Source organism: Poecilia reticulata, chromosome 19 (genome assembly GCF_904066995.2).
Source record: "Poecilia reticulata chromosome 19, P_reticulata-male-v2, whole genome shotgun sequence".
NCBI classification, from domain to species: domain Eukaryota; kingdom Metazoa; phylum Chordata; class Actinopteri; order Cyprinodontiformes; family Poeciliidae; genus Poecilia; species Poecilia reticulata.
This window is the reverse complement of record NC_088848.1, coordinates 2,022,055-2,042,241: the sequence shown is the minus strand read 5'-3', so window position 1 is coordinate 2,042,241 and position 20,187 is coordinate 2,022,055. Positions and strand designations below refer to the sequence as shown.

The 20,187-nt window shown below is 43.2% G+C and overlaps 1 protein-coding gene across 1 annotated transcript; it reads right to left on the bottom strand.

The window, feature by feature from the left end:
- Positions 1–16,033: 16,033 nt before the first annotated feature.
- On the bottom strand, positions 16,034–19,979 carry LOC103481095 (C-reactive protein-like). Its single transcript, XM_008436372.3, has 3 exons — positions 19,590–19,979; positions 19,430–19,496; positions 16,034–18,569 (listed from the first exon to the last, which is right to left on the bottom strand). The coding sequence occupies exons 1-3, from the start codon at positions 19,590–19,592 to the stop codon at positions 17,959–17,961; spliced, it is 681 nt and encodes a 226-aa protein (XP_008434594.1). The 5' UTR covers positions 19,593–19,979; the 3' UTR covers positions 16,034–17,958.
- Between the last annotated feature and the right edge of the window lie 208 nt (positions 19,980–20,187).

Sequence of the window (20,187 nt, the reverse complement as noted above, 5' to 3'; positions counted from 1 at the left end):
GACCTGGAGAGGCCGGACCCGGAGAAGTCGGACCTGGAGAGGCCGGACTCGGAGAGGCCGGACCCGGAGAGGCCAGAGAGGCCGGACCCGGAGAGGCCAGAGAGGCCGGACCCGGAGAGGCCGGGCCTGGAGAGGCCGGACCCGGAGAGGCCGGACCTGGAGAGGCCGGACCCGGAGAGGCCGGAGAGGCCGGGCCTGGAGAGGCCGGACCCGGAGAGGCCGGAGAGGCCGGGCCTGGAGAGGCCGGACCCGGAGAGGCCGGACCTGGAGAGGTCGGACCCGGAGAGGCCGGACCTGGACGCGTTCCACAGATCCAGCATCCAGGTCTTAGTTCACCAACAGAAAACTGAGACCTTTCAGCGGTAGGAGCTTGTTTCAGTCGATAATTCTTTAAATTTGATAAAATTATTACTTTTAATTACAATAAGTGAAATAATCTGCCAGTGGAACTAAAACTGTCAATATTAATGATTATTGACATAAAACAAGCTGCTATATTGTTCTCTGTACTAAACTAGACAAAATACTTGGTAAAATGTTGTTTTTACAGTGTAGATGAGAACAGATGTAGGAGATTTTTTCATGAGAATTTGATAAAATCTCACAAACAATCACCAAATGTTTACCAGTAATTATTTCCTAATTGTTTTTCCAAACGTTGGTGATTTTATCCACAACCACCAGGTTTGGTGTTGAAGGTTCAGGTTCTGACATCAGAACCATTTTTAGTAACAATCAGTAAATGAAACTCTGCGGATCCAGTTCAGTGTGTGACAGATGGGCGTTCGGGTTGGGAGGTGTTGGGAGGTGTTCGGGTTCTGCAGAGCCGGTCGGTTCCCCCTCTGGGCAGGAGAAAGAGTCCGGACGTGGACAGATGTGCCGAAGGCCGGGCGTCGGCTCGCTCCGTTTCGGGCCCCCTCAGGGCCCGGTACTCACTGACCTGGCATCCAGCGGCGGCCAGTTGGCGGACCCGACTTCCTCACAAAGGTCAGTCATCAGCTGCCAGGTCCAGCCCAGAACATCGGCTCGCTCCTGTGGGCTGGACCGGACTCTGAAGTGAAAACCTGACCGGGTTCAGTCCGATTCCTCCTGTGTTGTTTGTAATTTGGGGATTTTATTTCATCAAAATTCATTGTTTTTGTTGGAATGCTTAAATAATCTGAATTATTAACTTAAAATTGACTTTTTTGAACAATAAATCATGTTTTTATTAACATTTCTGAGATGAATTTTAAAAAATTCAAAGTTTTTTCCTTGTTATTTCTTATAAACTTCTAGTTCCGTTGGCGCCGTTACCTAGCAACCCCAGTCTAGCCCAGCCGTTACCTAGCAACCCCATTCTAGCCCAGCCGTTACCTAGCAACCCCAGCCAAGCCCAGCCATTACCTAGCAACCCCAGTCTAGCCCAGCCGTTACCTAGCAACCCCATTCTAGCCCAGCCGTTACCTAGCAACCCCATTCTAGCCCAGCCGTTACCTAGCAACCCCATTCTAGCCCAGCCGTTACCTAGCAACCCCATTCTAGCCCAGCCGTTACCTAGCAACCCCAGTCTAGCCCAGCCGTTACCTAGCAACCCCAGCCTAGCCCAGCCGTTACCTAGCAACCCCAGCCAAGCCCAGCCGTTACCTAGCAACCCAGTTCTAGTTCCACTGGCTGATTATTTCACTTATAACTCAGGAAAATTGGCTTGTTACAAGTTAAATAATCTGAATTATTGGCTTAAAACTAGCTTTTATAATGTAAAATTTACTTTTTTGAGCTTTTAAATCTGTTAGAATAAAATTACTGAGATTATTAATTTCAGAGTTTTTTCAAGCAAATTTCAATCTGATGAGTATTTTTGGCAGAGTTTTGTAATAAAGTGAAATCTAACGTTAGATTAAAACTCTACACTGCAAAAACACAAAATTAGTACACTTGATATATGGCTAACGTCGTGCTAGGCTAAAGATTTTAAATAATGTGCAACAATTGCATCTTGTGTGTTTTTTATGTCACTCGTTCCTCTCATTCATTAACTTCCTGAGATTATATGTGAAGTTTCTTCAGGACAAAATGAGGATAAAATGTGCAGTTCTCACAGAAACACCAGCAGTTGAGCTTTTGTTATCCAAAACTCTTTTTCCATGAAGCCCAGAGGTTCAAATGTGATAAAAATATCACTGTTTTGCAAAAATATCCATGTAAGTGTTGAGGCGCTTTCCTCCTTTCACAGCCCTGAGCCGTCCTGAAGACCTGAGGGCAGCTGAGAGTTTGCATGTTTCAAAAAGACGGAGACACATCTATTCACATTCGCTTTCATTTATGGCTTTTTGTTATCGCTTTATTTCAAATCATAACTTTATAATCACTTGTTTAATAAATCTGGTTTTTATATATTTTTTTGGTGATTTAAGTTAATAATAATCTGAACAAGTACAATCATGTCAGTTTGACAATATTTTCAACAAAACAAATTGAGTTTGCAAAAATAAACTTCTCAGTTTGTCACTTTTATCATTGATGCTTTAGGTTTAGCACAGCTAACATTTTAGCTAGCAGCGTTCACTGCTGGCAGTAACACATGTAACCCAATATATGTTGCTGCAATAGAAGGTGAGCATTAATGAATTTAGCACTTTAGCATTAGCTTCTGATAAATACTTCTGATTAGTGCTGTAGGCGTTAGCATAGCTAACTTTAGCCGTGCTTGCAGCCCATGGGAGCATGTAGCTGCAGACTGAGCCTGAATGGAAATCCACCTCCACAGTCTCCTGTGGACATTTTGACACAGAGATCACTACTCTATAGATTTTGCTGTCATTGATTTTGTCAGTAGAAACACATGGACACACGGTTAGCGACATGACAGCCTGTCTGCTCCATTGAGCCATCATTGACCTTCCCTCAATTCAGACTTGCCAAGCCAATTGACCAAATCGCTGATCTTTAAGAGGAGCGGGTTGAGTGGCACTAAACACAGACACACACACACACACACACACACACACACACACACACACACACACACACACACACACACACACACACACACACACACACACACACACACACACACACTCACTCCATCCACCTCACTGTGTAATCAAGGAGGGAGGCAGGCAGGACTCTGGGTCACAGCAGCGACAGTAATGAGAGGCGACAGCTCCTTGGCGCTCGAGGCAACGACCAGCTCGGCTGTCGAGACCGCGGAGCGAGTCCGCCAGGCACGCACTGAGGCAAGGTTTGCTGATTTGGGAGGGAGATGGAGGGAGGAGAGGGGGGCGAACTGGGACGGAGCTGGTGGTACGGATACACTGAGTCGATGCTAAAGCGCAGATCTGATGTCACAGAAACACATTTCTTCTAATCATCACTTATTATCTGATGTTTTTAATATCAGCAGCAGGGATGTCAAAGCTGCAACACACAAGCACAACGTCTGACACGCATCCTGAGCAAGCGGTGGAGCCCTGAGGCCGCCGCGCACGGCGCTGCTGACCCCTCCCTCTCCGCCTCGCCGCCCCCTCCATCCTCCTCTGGAAGACAGTTTAACTTCTGTCATTTTCGTGAAGCAAGTGAGTCAGTTTCTCTGCGACGAGAGGATGTGACAGGCCGGTAATGGACAGGACAAAGAGGGGACTTACGAAGTATTAGTAAACCTTAATAATTCACTAAACGGGAGACCCCAGGAGCCCCCCACTGGCTCTCATCCCGGCTCCGATGTTTTCTGTCTGTCAGCGCCAGATCATGATGAGAGATGATGCCAAATCACCGACCAGATAAAGCAAACCTCCATAAAAATGCTCTGTAAGCAACATTTCATGCAGTAGCTATAGTTAATCTAATAATATGTCAAAGACGTAAGACATACCAAAATATAGCTGGGAAAATAATTTGTGCTTTTTGTTTTTGTTTTTTTTTGCCGTATTTCAAGATTTAAAAGACAAAAAAAAAAAGATGTTTATTTAAGGCAGATGTTTGAGTCAGGATTTAACAAAACTTAACTAAATCTGGCAACCAGACCTGCAGTCACAACGTTGGAAAACTAATTTAAAACCCAAAGATCTGCAGGAAAGAGCCGAATATAAACCATTAGACGCTGCGTTCATGCGAACTGCTCACCCCAGTCCTTTTTGGCTTTACTCCGTTTTGTGGGTTCGTTTGGGGAAAAGTGAAAGCTAATCGAACTCTGGTCCTCCAAACCTCAGTCTGGGTTTGGTCAAAGTGAACTCTGGTACGGTGTGAATGCGTATGAAAACGCTCCAGAAGCAGGAAGTGGACTTCCTGTTCAAGGAAGCATAATCAATCTATCAAGTTTATTTGTGTAGCACGTTTCAGTGCTTTACCTCATAAAACCAACATGAATTACATTTTGCCATTGTCAAGATCATCAATATGCATTGAATATGTTGGTCAATGTTTGAACTCTGACCTCTAAAAGGTTTAAACCAAATTCTGCGCCAGATATCTCTGGTTTATTGGTGACCACTGCATGTTTGTTTATTAAAAGCTGCTCAGAGCCTTTGCTCCTGCTACAGTTCCCACCTTGTCAAACGTACCTTCTTCTGCAGCGACTGACCACCAATTATCTGTGATCAGAGTCTAGCAGGTCGCGATTGGACCGACTGGTGGCCTGGAGGGACACACACTCCGCTTCCCAGCTGCTCCACCACCAACCAGAGCCGGTTCTCTGCGCGGACGGCGGCTGTGACTGGCAGCCCGAGTCATTAGATCCCTGGACGCCCCCACTGGCTGCTCTTTTTGCCCCCCTTTGTGTGTGGTGGTGATGGTACTGCAGATTACAGCGCAGCGCTGACGAGTGTCAGAACGGAGCCCCGGTCCAGTCTGTTGAGGTCCGGCGTGACAGCGCCGCGTCCTGACCCCCGCAGCCACTCCTAAGTGCCCTGCCTGCATCGCCTCCAGAGACGCAGAGGGTGATGGGGCCCGGCACCGGAGGGGCCGCCCTGGCTGGTGCCTCTGCTGGTGGTCTCTGTGGCCTATTAGTGTCTTGCTATGGGCCTGTCAGACTGACAAAACAGGGGCCTGTCAAATTAAGTAGAGGCTGAATATCGGAGATGTGTATTCAGACGCAGCGAGGGGACGCGCTGGGGAGGAGTGAGCAGAACCAGGATGAGGAAACCACCGGTGCTAATGTCGACGCTAAGTGAGAGTGACAGTAGGCTAGCTGATCGGCGGAGGGAAAACGCAGAAGCAGAAAGAGAGACAGAGAGCTGGAGTGGCGCTGGTTGGTAATGGTGGTGTGGTTGTCCTGAGGAGACTTGTTAAGGGCCCGTCCAGACAGAACCAGACAGCTACCGTTCCCAGGGATCTGAACCCAGGTAAAGCGCTCCAAGTTTGGCCCAAACAGCTCGGAGTTACAGCACTTCCACTTAATGAGATCAGCAGCAGCCAATCATCCCAAAACACAAAACCATTTACTGGAACAATGACGGTTTCCTCTGCTGACTGTTTGTGTCGCTGCGCACATGAAATAACAGGCATTTACCTGGGCACCAAAGGCAGTTTCAGTTTGTTCTGTTGTGTTTTAATACACAATTAAACCGGCTCTGCTTGCTCTATATTTACCTCTGGAGGCAGATTTGATGCAGAAGCTTCAGGCCACTGTGAAGACATGCAGTTTATCTGCTGTTTGTAACGATCAGGAGGACACGCTTTAAAGGGACAGTCGTGAATTTTTTAAGTGAGATTATGTGAAGTTTTTATCAGAAATCTGCAGAGATCTGCATAGAAAACAATCAGATTGTTAGACGTCAGATTTAACACAAACTTTATGTTCAAAGATTTAGATCTTCCAGGATTTTATTATTGTTTATGTGATTTTTGGCAATGAAAATCACAAGTTTTGTGATTTTACTTTAAAAATATTTGCAAGGACTTTTGTCATTTTGGCACTTAAAGTAAATACTGTAGCATATTATGGCATTGCAGATAGAAAAAACAAAGACAGTAAATTTCTCCCAAAAAACTAAAATAATTCAATATTAATGTCAGAAATTTTCTAGAAAAAAACCTGGACATTTCTTAGTTTCAAAAGTTGAAAATTTTGGACTTTTGGAAATTTTCTGAGCTTCAAAAGTAAAATTTTTTTAAAGTGAGATAACATGAAGCTGCTATCAGTAAACTATAGAGATCTGCATAGAGACAAATTGGTGGACGTTTGATTTAACACAAACTTCATGTTCAAAGATCCAAATCTGATTTCTAGATAAGATCACAAATCAATGAGAAATGAATTCTGTTTGTTAAATGTAATCATATCCAACAGATGTCATTGCATTTCCATAGTTGTTTGTTTTTGGTCCTAATCTGTTCTTCCAGGATTTCATGATTGTTTTGAGATGTTTTGTAGCCAAAATCACAGATTTTTTTGGATGTATTTTAAAGATATTTACAAGAATTTGTGATTTTGGCACTTATGTATGGTAGTAAATAACGATGGCTCTATTAGGGTGATTGTCGATAGAAAACACACAAAAAAGTAATTTTCTGCCAAAAATAAACCCCACTCAAAAATGTTTAGATTAGTCTGATACTGTCTGATAATGAACTCCAATTATAAATCATCTTCACTACTTTCTTAGGTTAAGCAGATAAATCACCTTTAATGACAGATAAAAAATAAAATAAGGAAACTTAGAGTGCAACAACACTTTAAAACATCAACTCTCAGCTCAGTTGGGCATACCTTTGCTAATAGTGAAGCTATTTGTTCTGTACTAATAGCAACTATCGAGACAGTTCACGCTGCAGGTCTTAATGCTCAATTCAATTCAGATTCATGGTTTTTCACATTTCTAAATATATGCAACTTGTATTTGATCTCCTGTGTGAACCGGAAACGATGTACAGGTATCCCGCATGCGCAGTGTTTGCGGAAGTAAACATGAATTTGAATGGTGGAGCATATGTCGTGATTTTGAAGTTGTTGTCCAACTGGAGCCAGCACATTAACAACTTAATCCTCGTTTTCGTCCGCCATGTTGTTTTTCTTCCTGCTTCCACATATCAGGGCAACTTTCTTCCAGTATCAGTGGCACTCAGACTGAACGTACAGGCCACATTTGTATCGGACTTATGATCACATATCCAAGTAGTCTGGGTCGCATTTGTTAAAATCCAATCAGTGTTGCAATATAAGATAAGAAACGTGTCGCATAAGGGCGAAAAACATCGGATTTGGGTCAATTCAGGCTTCAGTGTGAATGTACTAGCCTCACATGGAGGCTTGTATGTCGGTCTTAGCTGCGTTGGCTAAGCTAATTTTGCTAGTTCGGTAGTAGGTACTACAGTTAACGTCACTAATATTTATCCTAGTATTATACATAGATGGGTGATACTAAGTTGTATTGTTTATAGCTTCCACAAGTCTGAAGCGGAAGTGATCCGCGCCATCTTAGTAGCTATGCGCATGCGCTTAGAGTCACAGGAGAAGGAAAACATGTCAGATGATGTGAACGAGCTGCCTCCAGTCTCATACTGCTACATAGTTCGCTACTTAATGAACAGGAAGAGTGAACACCATGGAGGAGATTCGCCTGAAATCCAGACAATCAATATTTTAGCGGATTTTTAAAAGACTTAGGAGCTATTCACGTGAATAACAAGGACCTGGTGACTGGCAGAGTAAGAACATTAACAAACACGTAGTCCGTCTTAGCTAGCAGATTAAAAGCTACATTCGCTAAGCTAATTTTGCTAGTTCGGCAGTAAATATCATTTATTTGTCTTAATATTACACAGAGGTTGGTAGAATACTCAAAAGTTATAATCTAACTTATTGTTTATAAGTTAGGAAGGAGGCGCGAGCTGATTCATAGATTGTGCCTTGTTATTGTTGTCATAGTAACTCCATAGCAACTGCCTGCCAAGATGGCTGTCAGTTGCAAAGTTCGACTCAGTTGGACGAATCAGAATGGCTATTCAAGATACCTGAACTCATTTGAAGGTGGTTATAACATCAATAAACCTCGTCTGGGGAAAAAAAAACCCTTAACATCTGAACTTCAGTGTATTTAGTGCAGAACTTTGCGCAGCAGGAGCAGGTGAAGGTGTCATCAGGCGCGCATGCGCTGCGCGGGCCGCCGTGTCTGTCTGTGTGTGTGGGAGAAGGTGGCATCTCCTCCTCATGTCGCTGTGAGTTGCTGAGACTGAGAGGCTGATGTACAGTGGCAGCTCCCCCCTCGCAGCCACGGGCCCGCCCAGAGCCACTGCAGATGATAGTTTTAATTGCTTTCAATCTTTCAGGCGAGTCCCTGCCCGGTGGCGCGCGCTCTGTTTGTCAGCGCGCATGTGTGGCGCGCGGTGTTTCCGTGCGCATGCGGGGTGTGTTTACACACCGTGCGCGCACATGTGGTGTGTGTGTTTGATGAATGTGTTCCTCTGTTAGGAGAGGAAAATGAACAGATAATTGAGGTTTTTCCGCAGAAAGGAGACGTTCATCAGTCAGCATGAATAACAGTGAAGCTCAAACAGATGAAGGTTACATGTGTTTATAAATAATAAAGGTCAGGGGTTGCATGGAAAACCTCAGAACACATTCAGTCCTTAAAAGGATTTAAAAGCGGTGAGCTACAAAACCAGCTGATCAATAATTCACAGCAGAAGTGGAGGAACGGCTGAGAGAAAACAGCCTGACACTTTTCATATGTCTATTTAAATCAAACCATTCAGGTCACAATGTTATGACGCAGTGTTGGCACAAATCTAAGACAAAATCCAATAAAATGACAAGAATAAAGTAATTTTTTGAAAATTTAGTAAATAAACTTAATTCTTGTAATATTTCTCCTACTTTTGACTTTATTCTTGTAATTGTATTTTGTTATTTTCTTAATTACATAACATCTTATTTTCATCAGTAAATAAATAGTAGAGGAAAACAGTCACTAAAATGTGTCAAAGCTACTATGGAAACCCTGAAGTGCCAAAAAGAAAAACACTAGGAATGCACTGATGTAACTTTTTATTTTTTGTTTTACAAATATCAGTATCTGATAATAGTATTGCTGTTATGACCAGTTTACCGATGTGTGTGTTTAGAAACAAAGTTGTGTCATTAATCATTTGTATACAGTATTTAAAACCAGCGGCTTTTTGGTAAAAGTCTTTTGATAACAAGTAACTTTTCAATAAGAAATAGGAGCTTATTTTACACCAATAATTCCTTAATATTGATAAATAATTCTAGTTCCTCCGGAAGATATGTTTACTTTTAACATGGGGAAAAACGTATTATTGAAATAATCTGCCAGTGGAACTAGAACGTTTTCCTCAATATTAAGAAATGATTTACTTAAAACAAGCTTCTGTATCTTGTCTAAATGTTCTGTGTAAGTTAGTTTTGTCTTATTTTATCTGTACCAAGATATTTGCAGTAGGAACTAAAGCAAAACTACTTGGTAAGATTTTGTGTTTTTGCAGTGAAAAGGTAACTTTCTGACAGGTTTTGTTTTTCTTTATGTTGTATTTTATCCATGTTTTATGATAAAAACTAACAAATGTTGAACCCTGTAAAAACTAGGTTAATACAACAGCAGCTAGAGTCGTCTGGTTGCCACTTTTAAACCTTTAAATATTTATCAGAATAGATGTAAAAAATCCTGACCAGAATAATCAGAAATCCCTCCTAGTTGTTTTGTTTGTTGCAGTTTTTTTTGTTTTTGCTGATGAAGTCGCTGCTGCTGGGGAATAAACCCTCCATGAAGCCGCAGCACATCGTAAATCGACCTGTTAACCCAGCATGTAACCATTTCCACAGCGTGGGGCTGCAGGAGCAGCGAGCCTCACACTCCACACACACGTCTGGCCTGGGGGTGAATTAAGCCCCAACATTCCCACTGAGGCTAATCTCCATCCATTTAGAGGGCTGTAATATTTAATCAGGAGGCCCTGGACCGTCTCCCAGCAGCACTTGCTGCGGCGTGGGTCATATGTTCGCCGGCCCAGAGGCGCCGGACGGGAATTCACTGCTAAAAGATGCAGCAGCGCATCCAGGCGCCGAGCCGGGATGAGCCGCGCTTCCAAGGCTGGGAAGGGATTTTATGTTGTTACTCTGCTGCTCTGGATGTGGAGAACGTTGTTAAATATGGCTCCCCACCCAGGGCGCTGTTCTGCTGGGGGTGGACAGTAAAGGGTTAACAGTCAGTTTTCACTTTAAAATGGTTTTTAATTGGGGTTTTGTAAGTGTGAATTTGAATAGAGCCTGTGTAGAAGAAAAACCTGATCATGTGGATGGTCAAATATAGACTCAATCCCCGCTTCCTGCTAGATGGCAAAAAACTGCTCGCCAACGATGATTAGCATTAGCTGTCAAGTTGTCAACGTATAAAAGAAAAAGACGCGGCGCTTTGCTACGAATTGTCAAAACTACAACTAGTTAAAGTCGGCAAAAAACATTTGGAGGGAGAGGAAAGTAGGTGAGCTATGCTAGCTTGACTTTGACAACCTAAACATGTAGATGTGCTGTTAGCTTAGTTTAGCTTAGCTTAGCTTAGCTGGATGACATTTGATTACCTGAAATTAAAATCTAAACCAATCAGGTTGGATTATTCTGGACAAAACAGATTTTTAAAAACATCAGCTGATGCATAACTTTGATGTAAATAGAAGGTTTTTTCTTTTTCAATGACAAAAACAATAGAATGAAACAAACGGGAGGAATTAAGTTTAATTATACTATCTTGTAATTTGTACATTTGCCTTTTTACAGTAGAGTAGAAACACTTTGAAGAGAGAAATTTTTTGGGATAATATGATTTTTACGTCTTTAAATTATGCAAACTGATCGTTTTATTTGATTTATTCTGGAGGAAAAGTTTCTGTAACACAAGTTCAGAAGCTGGAGCCTTTAAATGACCCCTCCTCTCTAAACTCTCCGAACCTTTTCTTAAAGGTCGTCTTTATTATTGTTGCTCTTGTTCTGCCGTCTCCTGCCCTTCGTTGTTTTAGAGTGAATATTTTGTGACAAAGGCCGGACGATCCGGCCTGCTGACCTGCCGGCCTCTCTCTCTCACGGTCGCACCTGGAAAAGGTCAGCTCTGGCACCGGCGGTGTGAAAAACCTGCAGCACGTTCAGATTTTCTCCGGCTCATCCCGGCGTGTGCGTCTGACCTCTCTGCACCCGGAAGCGGCCTCGGCTGTGATTCTGTGTTTCAGGAACGTTTGCGTTGCTAATCGGGGGGTGATGGAAGTGTGATGTGAGCGGCCGCTGTAACGCCCGCCGCCTGATGCGGCCTGACTCTAATGGGAGACGTGGTGAATTTTTCATGCAGCCCGGAGGCGCAGAAACGGAAACCGCACTGCCGAGTTTCAACTTCCAAGACAAAAATAAAGTCTGCAGCAGGAGGTTGAGACGTCCTCATGCCTCCATTGAGCTGCAATTTGTAACTTCTATTAAAAAAAAATGTTTTTGTTACATATTTGTTTAAACTGCCACTATGTTGAAATGGTGCACTGCAAAAACACAAAATATTACCAAGTACAAATGTCTTAAAGACAAAACCAACTTACAACTTTTCAGTGAGAAGTAGGAGCTTGTTTCAATTAAACAATCACGTAAATAATTCCTTAATATTGGTGAAAAAGTTCTAGTTTCACTGGCAGATTAAGGCTGAAAAACTTATCGCGATTTAATCGATTTATATCGGCATTAAGTGATTAGTTTTTGGTTTAAATACTTGAAATAAAGCCAAACTGATGGAGTTTTATCCAGAGTTTTCTCTTCATGCTGTTTTTTAAAACTCTTTTTATGAGGCACGGAGGCGAAACCTTAAACTGCTGCTGCGCCAGTTACGCAGCAGGCTGTTGCTAGGCAACCAAAGTTTGGGGGAACTTGACGCTTGTTTGGTTGCTAGGCAACCAGAGAGTGAGTGAGCGAGAGTTGATTCCTCCAACTTTTCAGTTTTAGATCATTTATCATTTAACATAACGTTAAAATTATGATGCATCTCAGGCCACAAACAGAAACTTTACTATGGATAAACTGTACAAAATTATAAAAAGAAGCATAAAGTGGAATAACATCAAGATCAAAGCGGAGGCTGTATAAGTGGAAACATTTCCAATTTGCGCAATGAATGTTCAGTTGGAAACCCTACATCCCCCATAATGCTGTGTGGTTCTGTGTTTTAGTTCAGTGTGTTCTCTCCATATATAAATGTTACATTGTTATTCATCTACTGGTTCCCAAACTTTGATCAATTAAGTGAATTTTGCATCTTTGATTCATCCGCCGTGGCTCTCATGAACAAAAGCAGATTGAATAATATCCACAGTCTCACTTTAATGGGCTCAAATTTCTGCAAGAAAGCTCTAAAAAAATTATCCATCTGTTCAGCGCACACAGCTCACCCGGATAGCTCGTAGCGCTGACTTACATATGCAAATATGTTTTGCCTGGAAATCTATTAGAAGTTGCTCGAAGGAATCCAGAACGGCGCTCCTTCTGTCCGCCTGGCGCGGCCGGGCGGGCGGGGCTCCCTCCCTCCCTCCCTCCCCCCCTCCCTCCGTCTCCTGTCGCGTGGAAAACATCTTCACCAGCTCCGCTCGCGTGGACACGCAGCCCGGCAGCGGGCGCCGCCTCGCCGCAGACAGCTTCCACCACCACGGGCCAATATGCAGATCTGATGGCGGCCCGGTCCGCCAGCGGAACGACGAGGCCCTGCAACTGTTTGCTCAGTTGGATAATACATGCAGCATAAGGACACGGGGGATAATTATGAATCTGTACGTTTCTCCTTATGCTAAGTACCTAAAAGACCCAACTGGGTGCAGAAGCTAAATTAATATAGGCACCTCTAAAGGAATCCACAATTAGTTGTTAGTTGTAAGAAACATTCATTTATAGGAGTTGTTGTGCAAAATTCACGTTTTGCATGTTTTTTATTTCTGTTTGGGTTTCAACTGAGAATAAAGACAACAGTTTTTGGCTAGAAGTTAATATTATTTAATGTCTGGAAAATGAGCCATTTCAAAAACCTCCAGAATGTTAAGTCAGTTACCTAGCAACCCCAGCTCATCACCTAGCATTTCCAAGCTGAGTTCCAGCATGTTTGGTCAGCTGGTTTTACTGCTGGGCAATGGCTGCTGGAAGAGAAGAGCATTTTCCAACAGTTTTTAAACTTCTGTTTACAAAACTGCAAAGTAAATTAGTGCTTAGTTTGTCAGAAGTGTTTTTTAAGGAGTGCTGGGTGAGCTAAAGCTAAATATTAGCTCCACTCTTGGCTGATTAGCGGATGTGTTTTGGCAATATTTTAATGTTTTTTTGATGTCTGGAAAATGAACCATTTCAAAACCCGCCAGAATGTAACATCACAAATCAACAGGCGCTGCTCGTTACCTAGCAACCCAACCTGAGCTCCAGCATGTTTAGTCAGCTGGTTTTACCTGTATGCTGCTGGAAAAGACGGTGTTTGTCCAGAAACTACGTGCTGCATTATGGTTGGTTGTGCAGGAGGCTTCACTTCTGCTTTTCAAGGATGTAAGGTTGTAAATCTATATAGCGACACATTTGAAAACTCAGTTTTCCTTAATCTGGACGTTTTCCAGTGACAGTCTGAGCAGGAAAAACTCAGGAGACGAAGTTTCGACTTTCAAACTCAGAAATTTCCATCTTTTCACTTGAAAAATAATTTTGTTTTCTTTTTAGCAAATTTTCAACTTTTCTTTGCTAAATTTCTGTTTTTTCTAAAACATTTCTGCGATTGATTTCAGTTTTTCTAGCAAATATTTTACTTTTGAAACTCAGAAATGTTCATTTTTTTCCAGTTTTTTGGCAGAAATTTCCTCCTTTTTCTGTCTAGAATGGCATTAATATGCTGTCATAGATTAGAATTGAATTCATAGAATAAATTCTTTCGGTGGGGATTATTGCTGCTTTTGGGCAGAGATGTGAAAACGTTGTGTGTGTCACTGCTCGCACCAGAGGGCTGAGGAGGGAAGACGGGGCAGATGGTCCATAAAGGTGTTGCCACACAGTGAGTGGGCACCGCGATTGATGCATTGCAACATCCAAGAAGGTGGAACATTTGGCTGCTGACCCGCAGTCAGAGCTCGTCGGCCCGGCCTTCTCCTTATTTAGCTGCAGCCAGAGAGCCGACGGCTGATTCGCTCAGAGTAAACACTCTCTGAACAGCAGCACTTCCCGCCCCGGAGGAAAACCCGCGCTGGAAAAACTTCTTCCTCGTCTCTGCAAGGAGGTCAGCGTGCTGGTGCAGGCCGGGCGGGATGACGCACAGTGGGGAGAAGATCTGAGCCTGGGAATGCTCTGACCCGTCTCCAGATCCACAAACCCCAAACCAGATCCACGAACCCCAAACCAGATCCACCAGCCCCAAACCAGATCCACCAGCCCCAAACCAGATCCACCAGCCCCAAACCAGATCCACCAGCCCAAAACCAGATCATGAGCCCCAAACCAGATCCACCAGCCCCAAACCAGATCCACCAGCCCCAAACCAGATCCACCAGCCCCAAACCAGATCCACCAGCCCCAAACCAGATCCACGAACCCCAAACCAGATCCACCAGCCCCAAACCAGATCCACCAGCCCCAAACCAGATCCACCAGCCCCAAACCAGATCCACGAACCCCAAACCAGATCCACGAACCCCAAACCAGATCCACAAACCCCAAACCAGATCCACGAACCCCAAACCAGATCCACCAGCCCCAAACCAGATCCACCAGCCCCAAACCAGATCCACCAGCCCCAAACCAGATCCACCAGCCCCAAACCAGATCCACGAACCCCAAACCAGATCCACGAACCCCAAACCAGATCCACGAACCCCAAACCAGATCCACGAACCCCAAACCAGATCCACCAGCCCCAAATCAGATCCACGAACCCCAAACCAGATCCACGAACCCCAAACCAGATCATGAGCCCCAAACCAGATCCACGAACCCCAAACCAGATCCACCAGCCCCAAACCAGATCCACGAACCCCAAACCAGATCCACCAGCCCCAAACCAGATCTACGAACCCCAAACCAGATCCACGAACCCCAAACCAGATCCACGAACCCCAAACCAGATCCACCAGCCCCAAATCAGATCCACGAACCCCAAACCAGATCCACGAACCCCAAACCAGATCCACCAGCCCCAAACCAGATCCACGAACCCCAAACCAGATCCACCAGCCCCAAACCAGATCTACGAACCCCAAACCAGATCCACGAACCCCAAACCAGATCCACCAACCCCAAACCAGATCATGAGCCCAAACCAGATCCACGAACCCCAAACCAGATCCACAAACCCCAAACCAGATCCACCAGCCCCAAACCAGATCCACGAACCCCAAACCAGATCCACCAGCCCCAAACCAGATCTACGAACCCCAAACCAGATCCACGAACCCCAAACCAGATCCACGAACCCCAAACCAGATCCACCAGCCCCAAACCAGATCCACCAACCCCAAACCAGATCATGAGCCCCAAACCAGATCCACGAACCCCAAACCAGATCCACAAACCCCAAACCAGATCCACCAGCCCCAAACCAGATCCACGAACCCCAAACCAGATCCACCAGCCCCAAACCAGATCTACGAACCCCAAACCAGATCCACGAACCCCAAACCAGATCCACGAACCCCAAACCAGATCCACCAGCCCCAAACCAGATCCACCAACCCCAAACCAGATCATGGGCTCTGATTTCTGCAAGGACTGGGTTCGGTTAAACAAAACGCTTAGAAATTTCTGTTTCCTTCTGCACCGATTGTCACTGGAACATAAATCACTTTGACTTGACTGGTGGAATTTATAAAGATGCTCTGCTGCAAATAACAAATGTATGCACTGTAAAAACAGCGGTATTTCTACTGAACTAAACAAAAGATATTTTGTAAGATTTTGTGTTTTAGGAATTCCGCTGGGGTTGCTAGGCAACGGGTGGGGCTTGCCTGGAGTTGCTAGGCAACGGCCCTGCACAAGTGTAACATGACTGAACCATTGAGAGGTTTTTGACTCCAAAACACATGAAATTAATGGCTCTTTGTTGTTTTTTTACTTACTTACTTAATATGATTGTTTGTAGAAGCAGCTGAAACAAACGACTTCTACAAACAAACATAAAAGTCAAATATTTAAGTTTTATGTTATTGTTTTGTTCTTGGTTGGATGTGTTTAATGTGACGTTTCAGAAATATATTTATTAGCTGCTGTAGAACACAAGACATTGACGGTCAAAAATTATAAACTCTTTTTTTTTTTGGTTTATTTGCATTTTTATCTAAAAATATTGGTTCTGGAAATGTTTGAAAAACTTACCATGATGCTTGAATTTTACTGTGGGATTTTTCTGAAAAAGCAGCTTCTGGAGTTCAAAGATGATTTAATTTAATGACAAACGTTGAGGTTTTATTTCAGGCTCTTGCATCAGCTGCAGGTTCATTAGAGGGAGAAACCAACGGCGCCGTCACAGCGAAGGCTGGAACCAGAGAACAATCAACGCTGCGCCGAGCATCACAGATTTAACATCAACATTATATATACGGATTTTATTAGGAGGCAGTTTGATCAAAACAAATGGATAATTCCATCTGGATGGTTTTATTGAATAGCATTTTTTTATATTTAAAGGTAAAAAAAGGCATTTTTTAAAAATGTTTTTGTTATTTTACATTTTAATGTTTTTACATACAGAAAATGAACAGATTCGTTCCAGTTTGTATAAAAGCACTTTTTAAAGTTATGGTGCCAGTTTTTGTTCCGACATGCAGACAGGAGGAAAGGTCATTATTTCAGGAGGCCGAGTCCAGAGTGCCCTCCTGTGGATGCCTCTGGTATGACAGCCTCAACAGCACAGAGACAAACAACATTTTGAATAAAATCAAAGTTTTAGGAATTATTTTATTTTTTACAGATTAAAAAAATAAAAACAGATTTTAAAGTTTAGCAGATGGTATTTAGTCTCAGAGAGACAGTTTATTAACCTGCCAAGTTTTAAAGTCAGAAAATAAACGGGGTTGTTCAACATGCGGCCCGGGGGCCATTTGTGGCCCTTGGAGTGATTCCAACTCCAAACATCCATCCATCCATTAACGCTGCTGTTTTAGAGAAAGGAGTGACCCATGATCTGGAGTAGAAATTAAATAGTTTAATAATTATATAGCTTGATGCTAAATAATTAGCTGACCTTTACTATCAACGACTCTTTAGAAGTTAGGAAATCGATAAACATTGAACAAATGAAGCATTAATGGAGTTTAAAACGTTTCACGACTTTTCCAGTCATTAGTCATAAACCTGGAGATTAAAGGAGCAGAATATTCAAGTACAGATTAAAAGTGTTATGTTGTGTTAACTGATCTCAAAGTTACCAAGTGAAGAAAATCTGAAATACAAAAACTAAAAGGCAAAGAAAAATTTAAATTTGAGAATATTTGTGTCAATTTGGTAAAATTTTTCTGTTTCTGTTTTCGTTACCGTAGAAAAATGTTGAATATTTCAGGACAGCCTTGTTTTTTTTTCTAGAAAAATTCTGGGATTACTGTAAACATTCCTGAGATTCTTCTAGAAGATTTTTGACTTTCCAACTCAGACGTGTCCGTGTTTTTTCTAGAAAATTTCTGAGATTAATCTAAAAAATTCAGATTTTTTCTGGCACACCTTCAGCTTTTCAAACTGAGACATTTTCAAGTTTTTCCTTAAAAATTGATGCGATTCCCAAATTTCTGGGGGGTTTCTAGCAAATTTTAAGACCTTTGAAAGTCAAATTTCCATGTTTTTTTCTATCATTTTTTTAAGATTAATCTTAAAATTTCTGAGTTTTCCAAGTCCGTTTTTGCCTTTTGAAGCTGAGTTTTGGTGTAAATGTGTTTTCATTGCACCCAGACCGGCCCTGACCCTCCTGCGTACCACCACAGGGCCGGCGCCAGCAGCAGCAGTGCGGCGCTGCCCTCCACAGCCGGACCTCGGCCCGCCGGGTCCTCCGCATCGCGTCAGTCGTCGTCCACCACCAGCACGTTGCCGCTCAGCTCGTACTCCAGGCTGGCCCAGTCGAAGATGTTCCCCTTGGGGACTTTGTGTCCGTAGTGCCAGGCCTGGATCATGCTCCGAGAAAGCACAGAGTCCCACATGTTGACGTCCGTCATCTCGCCCACGAAGCTCTGCGTGGCCTCCAGGCCGCCCAGGTGTTTGTCCGGGTCCTGGCCCAGCAGCACGGTGCCCTTGGGCCGCACGCTGTGGCCCGGCTTGTACACCTGGTAGGTGCTGCGCCTGCCGTCCGCCCAGAAGGCGGCCAGGCCGGAGCGCGACTCCCAGGTGAGGCAGAGGCTGGTGCGGAAGGTGCTGAGCGGCGGCAGGCGGAAGAAGACGCCGTCGCCGCTCAGGTAGAAGGAGACGCGGCCGTCCTTCTCGCGCCACACGTTGAGCTCGTCGTAGTCGGCGGTGCGGTAGGCGAACAGGATGATCTGGCGCTCCTCGGGCAGCTCGGTGGCCACCCGCATGCAGAGCGTGAAGGCCCGCAGCGCCATCTCCTTCTGCGGGACCAGAGCCACGAAGCTGAAGTCCGTCTCATACGGGAAGACCAGGACCTTCTCGCTGAGGCCCACTGCAGGTACCAGACAGAACGCAGCATCATTTAGAGGAAACCTCAACAAGAATATGGTTCATTTTTACATATTTAGCACAGAAGAGGATAACGCCACTGAAAATAAGTGAATTCTGACTTTAATCTCAGAATTTGGACTTTATTCTTTTCAGAACGAAAGTCAGAATTCTGAGAAAAAAAATTATAAATTTTGGAGAAAAGTGGAAATTTGTAAGCTTGAATTGTCTAATATTTACTTAAAAAATCCCAGAACAAAAAAAAAACATGAGTCGATTTTTGAGTTGATTATAGTCGGTTATGAGATTAAAGTCAGAATCTCAAATTTTCTGTAAAATACGAAAACATTTCTGAGCTTGAAAAGTTGAAAATTTGCTAAAAAAAAAAATAAATAAAATCTGAAATTTTGAGATTAATCTGAATTTTTCTGGAAAAAACTTCTAAATTTACAAATTCGAAGATATGCTAGAAAAAAACTCAAATGTTGAGATCAATCCGACTTTAATCTCAGAGTTTTGATCTCTGATTAAAGTCAACATTTTCTGAAAAAACTGAATTCTAAGATATTATAATTCTTTTTGTTTTGACACTAATCCTCTTCCGTAGTTTAAACTGTTACCATCTCATGTCAGTATGAGACATGAAGCTCCTTTATCTCAGGAAAGAGTTTGTTGTTTTCTTATTTCCAGTGTATTAAGACATTTTCACTAGAAACACGTAGATTTTGTGTTTTTGCAGTTTAAACATCTTCAATAAGGAATTAATACATTAATGTTTATCATTTCATTTGAAGGATGTTGGATTTATCTGATCACCCAAAGCTTAGAGAACCATTTTACCAAAACCAGTTTCAAAATGTCTACCTTGTGTGGCGAAGGAAGGGGTCAAAGAGACGAGCAGAACCGTTACCATGGTTACAGCGTTGACGCCCTGTAAACACACACATCTCATCCAGATCAGATAAACAAATTAAAGACAAATTAAAAACAACCCACAAATTTAGCAAGATAGAAATGATTTCACCATTTCGAAGCGGTTCGGTTTTCCTCCAGCAGGCAGGTCGGTCTGCTGCCCTCACCAGCTGCGGGAACCGGAGCTCTTCCCCGCTGGTACAGAGTGATGATGTCATCGCCATGACAATGGACCCGGTGTGTGAGCCCGGGTCACCGTCGGTCATTTCACCCAGAACCAGACTTCAGACGTAACCGTTTTCAAAATGTCTCCATGCATTCATCTACTGACTGGGATTTGATCAGAAAAACACCTGGAGCCGCGCATTAGCATTAGCATTAGCATTTCTACCACAACATATCAGGGCCAAACGAAAAGGAGCAAATTTCCTCCAAAAACTGAACTTTTTAGATTAATTTCAAAAATGTTCTAGAAGACATGAAAATGTTTGAGTCTGAAAAGTCAAAAAATTGCTAGAATAAAACTCAGAAACTTTGAGATCAATCTGAGAAAGAAAATCAAAAATTTCCGAGATTGAGAAGTTGAAAATTTGCTAGTAGAAAATCTAAAGTTTTGAGATTAATCTCAAATTTTCTCAAAAAATATCGGAAATTTCAAAGTTTGAAAAATCAAACATTTGCTAGAAAAATCTCAAAATTTCAGATCTGAG